This window comes from Leptonychotes weddellii, chromosome 1 (genome assembly GCF_054177405.1).
Source record: "Leptonychotes weddellii isolate Sample4059 chromosome 1, ASM5417740v2, whole genome shotgun sequence".
In the NCBI taxonomy this organism is placed as follows: domain Eukaryota; kingdom Metazoa; phylum Chordata; class Mammalia; order Carnivora; family Phocidae; genus Leptonychotes; species Leptonychotes weddellii.
Window position 1 is genome coordinate 132,256,568 of NC_138369.1, and position 10,460 is coordinate 132,267,027.

Consider the following 10,460-nt stretch of genomic DNA (forward strand, 5'->3'; position numbering starts at 1 on the left):
GTGGTGGGTGCTGGGGATACAATAATAAGATGGACATTGTTTCCACTCAAAATCTAATTGAGGATACTGAGAAGCAAGCAAGTTAATTATGAAAGAGGAGGGTGAAAATGCTCTGTGGGAGCACCTCGGACAGGCACTGTGATGTTGCAATTTAGAATATATATATTTCGTCATTCCGATGATCAAAACATTTGTCACATATATTTGGCCTCTATCCACATTTCTGGCTTACAGCTCTCAAAGCCCTTGGATTTCCTGAGTGTTGAGAGTGATAAAGATGTCTTTTGTTACATTAAGGAGGTGACTTTGGAAAGCGCCTAAGGATGGGGACTGGTTGCCAGGAGACCCAACTTGTGATTGGAGGATTGGAACTTTCGGTATCCCCCAGCCCAAGCTCTGGGGAGGGCGCTGGAGGTTGAATCAGTTGCCAGTGGTCAATGATTTAGTCAGCTGTGAGTAGCTAATGGACATCCATAAAAACCCAGAAGGACAGGTTCAGAGAACTTCCAGGTTGGTGAGCACGTGGAGAGCTAGGGAGTGTGGCTTGCTGGGAGAGAGCATGGAAGCTCTGCACTCTTTCCCCCTTCCTTCCTTGCCTTATGCATCTTTTCAGTCTGGCTGTTCCTGAGTAATATACCTGTATAATAAACCAGTAATCTAGTAAGTAAAATGTTCCTCTGAGTTCTGTGAGCTGCTCTAGCAAATTAATTGAACCCGAGGAGGAGATCATGGGAACCTCTGACTTATAGTTAGCCAGTCAAAAGTACAGGTAACAACCTGAACTTGAAACCGGTGTTTGAAATCCAAGGAGCAGGTCATTGGAACCTTCAGTTTATAGCTAGTCAGCCAGAAGCATGGGTAACAACAGTCTGGCTTTCGACTGGTATCTGAAGTGTGTGTGTGTGTGTGTGTGTGTGTGTGCATGCGTTGGGGAGCAGTCTTGTAGGACTGAACTCTTAACCTATGGAATCTGATGCTATCCTTGGGTAGATAGTAGCAGAATTGCTTGGTTGTATATATGGGAAACCCTCTACACACACAGACATTGGAATCGGGTCTCAGAATACCAGTTTAGACACCTAACCCAGACCTGGGAGGTCAAGGGGAGCCTTCTCAGAGGAGGTGTCATAAATAGAGAAGGAAGAATAGGTAGAAATTAGTAAGGTAAAGAAACTTTCAAGCAATCAGACCATGGCAGGGTCTAGATTATGAAAGACTTTAGAAATCACATGAGAGTTCAGAGTTTTTCTTGAAACAAGGGAGAGCCTTGAAGGATTTTAACAAAGATAAGGTGAGTTTCACTGTAACGTTGATGGGTTTGGTACAAAAATTCAGATGCAAATTTTCAAAGGACACCTCATTTTAACCTTGTGTTTGTAAAAATAATTCAGGTAAACATGGTCAAAGTGAGTGGGAGTTTACAGTAAGTGTTGTATCCACATTCCTTAGAAAACCCAGTGTCAAAAAACATGGACAAAAATAATACACAAGAGGGGTGCCTGGGTGGCTCAGTGGGTTAAGCATCTACCTTCGGCTTAGGTCATGATCCCTGGGTCCTGGGATCGAGTCCCACATCGGGCTCCCTGCTCAATGGGGAACTTGCTTCTCCTTCTGCCCCTCCCCCCACTCATGCTTTCTCTTCCTCTCTCACACACATTCTCTCTCTCAAATAAGTAAATAAAAAAAAATCTTTAAAAAATTAAAAACATAGAGCATAAAGAAATAGCATTCAAAAATAATACACAAGAATGAGACCAGGGACGCCTGGGTGGCTCAGTCGGTTAAGCGTCTGCCTTCAGCTCAGGTCATGATCCCAGGGTCCTGGGATCGAGTCCCTCATCGGGCTCCCTGCTCCGCGGGGAGCCTGCTTCTCCCTCTGCCTCTGCCTCTCTCTCTCTATCTCTCATGAATAAATAAATAAAATCTTTAAAAAAAAAAAAAAGAATGAGACCAAAGATTATGATTTCTACTTAGCTTTTGAAAGGTAATGACTGTGGGTATTTAAACTAACACCAGTATACTTCCCAAGAGAACAAGAGACAAACACTGGTAGCATTACTTTAAACTCACTGCACTCGTAGGGTTGACCCATTCTCCTGACTATTGGCAATTAGCCCTGTGAGTCCCTTGTTCTGCTGCAAGGTGGCACTTTTGATAGTTGATGACTAAGCATATCATTCCACAGCTGTGTTTCCGAGGCTCCTACACACTGATCCTCTCTCAACTGGATTAGGACCTTAGTTAACAAAATGGATAAATTTTCAATGAGTTATTACTACAAGGAACATCAACTAACTATCCATTAGAGCGATACAATTTAAATAATGGAAGTTAGGTGTTTCCTCTTTTATGCTGTCATTGTAATCCTTCCTGGGGAGTGCTTCTGACAGTAGGAGTTTGTGGATCTTTGAGTCTCTGGTGTCCAACCCAGCACTGGACAGGTAATAGGAGCTCAGTAAATGTTTGCTGAACTCAGGTGAACTGAACTCTGTTACTATACTTTATAAAGGTCAGCTGTTGCTCTCGAGATTTAATTTATAGTATCTTCCTTTGAAATTTCCTGGCTTTGGAGTTTCTCTGATATGGAATTTTGTCCCCCCTGTTTCCCAGATTTACAACTTGGCCCCTCTAGTGAATTTCTTTGGATTTATCATCTGCTTTCTGTGGTTAAATAATGTGCTGGGAATTATGTCATTTTTGTTTACTTGGGTTTAAGTCAAACTGAAAATAATCTGAGGGGTGCCTGGGTGGCTCAGTTGGTTATCGAGCCCTATATCAGGCTCCCTGCTTAGCAGGGAGTCTGCTTCTCTCTCTCTCTCTCTCTCCCTCTGCCCCTCCCCGCTGCTCATGCTCTCTCTCTCAAATAAATGAATAAAATCTTTTAAAAAGAAAATAAGTCTGTTTGTTCACCTATATGTATATTTATTCCAACAAGGATTTGCTAGGCAGTAACAGGTTGTCCCTTGAACTTAAAAAGGAAGGTAGGAAAGTTAAGGGAGAAGGGACAAAGGAAGGAAAAAAGGAAGGAAGGGAGGGAAGACAGGACACCATAAACTCTTAATCTCCAAAGTTTGCTCTTTGTGGTTGGGTGCATATGAGTGAGATATGTACCAAATATTTTGCCTTGCCAATTGCAGAAAGCACCGGTGAAAGCCAGGTTTGTTTTAGCTGTGTGATATTGGGCAAGTCACTTAACTTCGAGTTTCAATTTCCTTATTTGTAAAAGTGTGTTAATTGTGTCAGTGGTGGTGTTGTAATGCTCAAATGAAGTTGAGATATGAAATCTTTTTGAAAATCTTGAAAAAGTTTTATATAAATGTCATACTATTTTTCATCATTCCTTAATGTGTTGTTATGCCCGTATCTTTTTGTTGATGAGCATCCTGGCCAAAAATATAAACATTTCCTATTAGCAACACAATTATATATCATCATTACAACATTGATGGGGGAAGTATATACTAATGCTCTTTTTTCTCTCACTCCCTCAGCCTCTTAATCCAAATCATGTGAGGACAAATTTATTAATCCCCTCTTTTATCCTATGCCTTCTCATTATATTGTACTCTCCTTGCATGTCCTAAACATATAAGATATAAGCCATACAGTTTAAACTGGCTAATCCATTCCTTTAAATTTCTATAACTTGTTTTATTAAATTTCTTTTTTTTTTTTTAAGATTTTATTTATTTATTTGAGAGAGAGAGAATGAGAGACAGAGAGCATGAGAGGAGGAGGGTCAGAGGGAGAAGCAGACTCCCCGCCGAGCAGGGAGCCCGATGTGGGACTCGATCCCGGGACTCCAGGATCATGACCCGAGCCGAAGGCAGTCGCCTAACCGGCTGAGCCACCCAGGCACCCCTATTAAATTTCTTTACAAGTGTTTTTCCTCTCATAGAGCATTGAGACAAAGTTTTGTGTTACTCATTTTTAGGACAATGGACTGATTGGCAACCCCAAAACCAGGATGAAATGAAAAGGAATACATTTCTGAGATGCCTAAAGCTTTCAGCGGAGGAAATTCAGGATCAGAAGAAACAGTTTGAAAACTGTGGTTTGCAGGTTATAAAGGTATACTTAATTAAGGGAAAGATTTGACTTGTCTTGCTCTCACTTGGTTCTGTAACCAAAAGAAAAACTCACCTGCTGATGACTCTAAGCCAGCTGCTCGTTGACCTGGACCCCTAGGATTAAGACTGAAAGGCGGGCAGGGGTGGGCAGGCACAAAGGGTGTAGTTGGAATCAGGAGGTAGGAATGATGTCAGGACATCACCGGAAGCACCGATCAGGTGTCAGGGCAAACTTCTCTGCCTATCTTGAAGCAACATGAAAAGAAATGGAATAGCATGTATCACACTGTATTATAATTGTTTACCTATTTTTACCTCTCTCTAAACTGTGAGCTTTTAAGAAGGCAAAGACTGTCTACACTGTTGACCATTTCATTACCAGTGCCTGGCATGTAGGGATTGCTCAGTGAATTTTTATTATATGGATTTATCAAAGAAGGGACAGGGAATTTTGAAGAGACAGAAGTCAAAGTAGGAGAGGGGTGGGGTCAGGAGAGACTCTTAAAACACTTTATATGAAAAGCAAGTTGCATGCCAAGTAATATGCACATAAGATCCTTTCTCTTTGAAGTAGAGTATCAAGCAATGTACATAGTGGTTCTCACTTTTTCCCAGTTTTTTTCAGTTTTTCCTATCCTTGGGTCATAGGTGGAGAAAATAGACAACGCGGTTCTCATGGCTGTCTTCCAAAAAAAGAAGAAAATGATGGAAGGGAGAACACATGGGAAGCCTGTGAGCCACAGGCTGTTTCAGCAAATTCCCTACCAGTTCTGTGAAGCGGTATGCAGAGTTGGCTTTCAAAGAATGTACTCGGCGCCCCGCGGTAGGTGTCAGCCCCTCATCTTCAGGGCCTCTGTATGTGGGGATTGGTGAGCAGACCTCAGCAGATGACTCATCACTCATAGTATTTGTTGCTGTGGTGAGGGAGACCCTTGCAACTGGGATATAGTGATCAAGTAATTTGGAAAGGGTCATATTTTTTGTTTTGTCCTTCATATGTTTTGTTGCTGATGCGTTTAATGTTGATGAAAGCTTTAGCGGTAAGATCTACAGTTCACTGTTTTTCTCTTTTCTGTGGTTGTGTGTTTTATCTGCAGAGAGCACCCAGAAGCTTTTTTTTGGCTTAGCTCCACAAAATTATTATCAACACTACCAAACCTCATCCCTTAATTAAAAGGGCATTTTCCTGAACTTAGTAAGTTGCTCTTTTCTCTTCCATCTTCTTCATTTCCTGTAGCCTGCTAGTGAATGAATTAGAGAGCATCTGGAGGTGAAGTAAACAATATCTTAAGATCCTTTTCAGCTATGGGAGTTCTACTATGTGTAGCTTCCATGTCTCTTTTCAGTTGTACAACAATATTGCATACTTAATTGCTGTTTTGTCCCCTTTAGATCTCTCCAAAGGAGACAAAGATGTTTAGTAATAATCATGGAGGATACCTCGCCATGTGGCTTGATTTTGCCTGATCCATTGACTATGTTCTTGATCTTTACCTTTCAAAATATATAGCATGATCCTTGCTGAATGCTCTCAGGCTACTGACAGCCAGGCTTACAGTTTCTTCAGCAACACGGTTCCTTTAAAACCTCAGCAGGCATGAAGCCTGTTTACTTCTGGTCAATTTGTATCTTTAAAACCCAGCCAAAGGTCTTGTCTCCATCTAGTCTTTAAGCCTCAAGATTCGGGTCTTTTACCTACTGGCCTCTGTGCTCTGTCCATGTCCCTAGCTATTAGCTTAAAGCCACTGCCTGAGGCGATTCAGATAATAAACTCATTGGGGAGATACTGTCCATAATGTGACTTGAGCCAACATGTCTGGTGAGCGTGCTTAACCAAAGGTGCTTGAGAACCAGGAGACATTTTATCACCACTGAAGTTGTTTTGCAACTCTTCTTTTTTAACCTAGTTTTCATATGGAGTACAAAGGTTCTTGGCTTTTTTTTTTTACCCCTGCAAATTTCCAAATTATGGGACTCTTGGTCAATTTAGATGGCCAACTATAGGCAAAGGGGGCTTCTATTAATGAAGCTTTATATATTTATATTTTCTATCTTGGCTTGCATTCCAGCCAGTTCTGTATTCATCTCTTGCTTGTAGGACTTGGCTGAATAGAGCAAGAAGGAGCCTCCATGCTTGCAGTTGTTCTTACTGGGTTCATTCATTGATTGCACAAGTGTTTCTTGAGCACATTCTGTAAGTCAGCCCCTGTGCTAGGTGGGAGGAATACAACAGTAAAACACAAAGAGTTCCTGCCCTTATAATTTATAATCTAGTGAGTCCACCTGTTGGGTGTTTTCTGGCGTTCTAAAGGAAGCTTTTTTTTTTTTTAACTCTCCTATGTCCACCTCCAGATGCTCTCTAATTCATTCACTAGCCTATACCTATAGCTTCAACTCCTACCTCTGTGATGGCTTACAGATTTGTAACTCTAACCCCCTTCCTCTCTCCTGACCTGCAGGTCCATATTTCCGACTGTCTTTTGAGTATTTCTGCCTAGATGTTCCATAGCCACCTCAGACTGACTTTTTTCCTTGGCCATACTTTTCCCTAAGAGACAGGTGCTTCCTCCCACCCCCACCCCTGATACTCCCTAACCTGACTAATACCATCACCATCTATATACCAAGTCCCCAACTGGAAAGTTTATCATCTTCCATTCCTTCCTTCCTCTTACTCTAGGTTCAGGCAGTCACACAGCCCTATTAGTTCCCTCTTGACGACATTCTCAGCCCAGCCTCACCTCTCTCTTCCTGTTGCCTTTGTTCTTCTTCCCCTGGGCCTAGATGATGACCAGGTCCTTTCCTTCCCTCAAAACCACAGCCCTATCCAACCTATCCTTTTCTCTGCTTCCAGAATTGTCATGCTAAAAACATACATGCTTGTTTAATAATATCTGCCTTCCTAGTTGCCTACAAGGTAAAACTCCCACCTCATTGGCAGAGCATGTAAGGACCTAGCCGCCACCCCCCCACCCCACCCCTGTTATTTCCTCAGCCTCATCACTCACTGTGTTCATCCACACTTCAGCCAGGAACTGCTTAGAGTTTCCTAATGTGCTGGATATTTCATGCCTCTATGCCTTTGCCTGTGGAAATGCCTTCCCTCCTCACCCCTTTTTTAGCCCTGCAAAGTCCTACTCCTTCTTCCAGACGTATCTCAAATGGCGTCTCCGGGTGGACACCTTCCCTCACTCCTGCAGGCCCAGGGAGTCGCTTCCTGCTCTTGCTTCCGGACTTCCTACATTCCTTTGTTACCACATCTGTAACTCCAACAGGTACAAAAATCTACAGTTCCACAAAACTCAGGTGTGGGGCTTGTCTTCTTTATAGCTCTAAAATGGAACTTTACCTACCTTTCATGCTCCCATGTCTACAGAGATGGAAAACTCCCATCTTGACAGCTCAAGATGAACTCAGTCATTTTCAGAGTTTTCTTAGTCCCTTTGGGGTTTAAAGTCAGTTCCTGCAAGTTTTTTTCTCCTTCTTCTCTTCTGAGAGTGCTTTAGATGATGGGACAGGCACTGTGGGAAGAGCGGTCTGGTTCTGCATCTGTCTGTTCTCTGTCTCCAGATGTCCTCTGCTGGAAAAACCACCCTGGGCTTTGGTCATTAGCACCCTCCTGTGCTTAAATTTATGGTGCTCTTTGTTCTTAGTGTCTACACAGGGCACTCTGTTTTTCATGCCGAGGGAATTCCTTTCTGGGCCATTGTCTGTGCCCCTCCTGTAGCGCAGGAAATTTTTGCGTGTGCACATCCTCCAGGCTGAAATGCAAGGTCTTGTGTGGCATTCTTCACCTGTTCTGGACATCTTCCCCAGCCGTTACTGCTTTCCACTTAGCGGCCATGCTGGATGAGGGGGCTGCACCCAGTAGAGTCACACGATGGTTCCTTTTACTCTGGAAGTCCCCTACTCCCTGTTTTTCTGAGGTTCTTGTTGTTCTGCCCTATCTTGACTCCCAGGGCTCTCTTGAGGGAGTGGGGCAGTGAACTGAGTCCCTTCTCAGAGTCCCCAAGAGTTCTAGTCAAGTCCTCTCTGTTTCTTCTCTTTCCACCAGGTGGAAGGAAGAACTTTTATTTATTTTGAAGTGACATAACTATTCTAAGAATATCTTTTATCCTTCTCTCCTCTGTTACATATGGCATAAACTCCATGCTCTGAATCCTTTAGGTTTTTAGACTTCTGGTTCAAAAAACCCTTTTCCTCTCTCAGAAAACCTTTCAAGACCATAATCTGTGCTTTGATTAAAAATAATTATATATGCTATATGGGGTGTCTGGGTGGCTCAGTCGGTTGGGCCTCTGACTCTCGGTTTTGGCTCATGTCACAAGCTCAGGATCCTGGGATCAAGCCCCCGCATCATCTCGGGCTCCGTGCTCAGCAGGGATTCTCCTTCTCTGCCCTCTCTCCCTCCTCCTCTGCTCCTCCCGCTTCTCACATTCTCTAAAATAAATTTTTTTTAAAATTATATATGATATATATACATATATATATATCCAATTTATATATATTCAATTGACTTTGTTCTGAGCTTTATCTTTTTTACCCCTGACATAATAAGTAGCAAGAACTCAATGGGTGGAAGAACCAAGAGCAAGAAGAAATTTCCAGGAAAGAAATCTTTGATTTTTATCTCAAAATATTTTTTTCTCCACATAAAATTGTGCTGTACTTTAACTGTTTACAAGTGGGGAGTTCCATTTATAAAATTTTGAGAACAGAGGTCATGTCTTAGTCATTTTTTGAAGCCCTAGAGCTGTATTGTCCAGTTGGTAGCTACTAGCCACGTGTGGCTACTGAGCACTTAAAATGTGGTTAATCTGAATTGAGATGTGCTGTAAGTGTAAAATATACACTGATTTTAAAGATCACTACCCAAGGAAAGAATGTAAAATATCTCCTTAATAATTTTTATATTGATTACAAGTTGAAATGATAACATATTGGATATCATAGATTAAATAAAAATTAGTAAATTAATTTTACCTGTTCCTTTTTACCTTTTTATCTGGCTACTAGAAAATTTAAAATTACATATATGGCTTACATTGAACTTCTGTTGTTCAGTGCTGCTCTCGAGTCTGCAACAATATTCCATTAAATCCGAAGTAAATGTAAAGAAAAAAATAGGGAGGGAGGAAGGAAAATTAAAAGGAAGGTAGGTGTATAAATGTAAGCTATTATTAGGCTGATGATACCAATGATAATTTGTTTCAAGAGAACAACTGTAGGTGTCTTTGCTACAGACAGGGACTTGGAACCAGGAGGTGGTGATTATTTGGAGGACTAGAGAGAGACTACATAGTAGTACCCACATAGGCAATATGATTCATCAGATCCTAATAATCTTTTAACTTTTTTTCTTTTATCAGACCCAAAATACGGAGTTGGTATATACTTCACCAAGAACCTGAAAAACCTAGCATACCAGGTCAAGAAAACATCAGCCATAGATGAACTGATATATGTGTTTGACGCTGAAGTACTCACAGGCTCCTTCTGTCAGGGTCATCAGTTACATATCGTTCCCCCACCATTGAGTCCTGGAGACACAGATTGCCATGACAGTGTGGTTGACAATGTCTCCAGCCCTGAAACCTTTGTTATTTTTAGTAACACTCAGGCAATGCCCCAGTATTTGTGGACTTGCACCCAGAATCATGTACAGCCACAGAATTACTCATCAGGACCAAGGATGCTGTCTTCACAGAATCCTTGGAGCAAGATTCTCAAGGGGTAGCACTGTTGATTTACCTCCACATTATTTTAACAACCAGCATGTGCTTGCTTTGGAGGAAGTCTCCAAATAATGACCATCAGTGAGTCAAAGAGTGGTTTGAATATGTCAGATGGGTTGTCCATATGAACCGATTGGGTTATTGAGGGGACCCACCACAAACTAGCATCTTAGTTCTTTCATCTTTGTCTTCACTTCTTGGGATCAGGACCGTTCCCTCTCCTTCAAGTTGTCCTTTTGTCTGTTTTACTACAGGTAACAGCAGAAATGTTTTATATGTGATGGGGTGTTTCTAGTATATAATCCAAGCCTTTTTATTTTTCTAAAATGATAGTGTAACAGCAGGATGATTTTATATTTTCCAGAGAATCTTGTATAGTGTTTTAGATATCAAAATAAACCACCTTTGTCTGAATAACTGGCTTTGAAAAGTTGTATGTAAAATGACATTATTCCAAGTGGAAGAACATCAAAAGGCTGATATTCTACTGATATCCTATTTGGATTCAACCATATCAAGCAATGCCACTCAAGCATCATGAGGCCAAATTATTTATTTTTTAAGATATATTTATTGTAGGGAGAGAGAGAAAGAGGGAGTGTGCATGATTTGGGGGGGGGTGAGGGGATGGGGAAAGGGAAACAATCTCAAGCAG

At 41.6% G+C, this 10,460-nt stretch overlaps 1 protein-coding gene across 12 annotated transcripts in view; it reads left to right on the forward strand.

The window, feature by feature from the left end:
* Positions 1-10,222, forward strand: part of PARP9 (poly(ADP-ribose) polymerase family member 9) — a 29,199-nt gene extending 18,977 nt beyond the window's left edge. For all 12 annotated transcript variants that reach the window (XM_081832974.1, XM_081832929.1, XM_081832921.1 and 9 more), the window contains 3 exons: positions 3,935-4,071; positions 4,719-4,893; positions 9,440-10,222. In XM_081832974.1, coding sequence (XP_081689100.1) covers positions 3,935-4,071; positions 4,719-4,893; positions 9,440-9,807 — 680 coding nt within the window. In that variant the 3' untranslated portion in view covers positions 9,808-10,222. The remainder of the gene's footprint in view (positions 1-3,934; positions 4,072-4,718; positions 4,894-9,439) is intronic.
* The last annotated feature ends 238 nt before the right edge of the window (positions 10,223-10,460 follow it).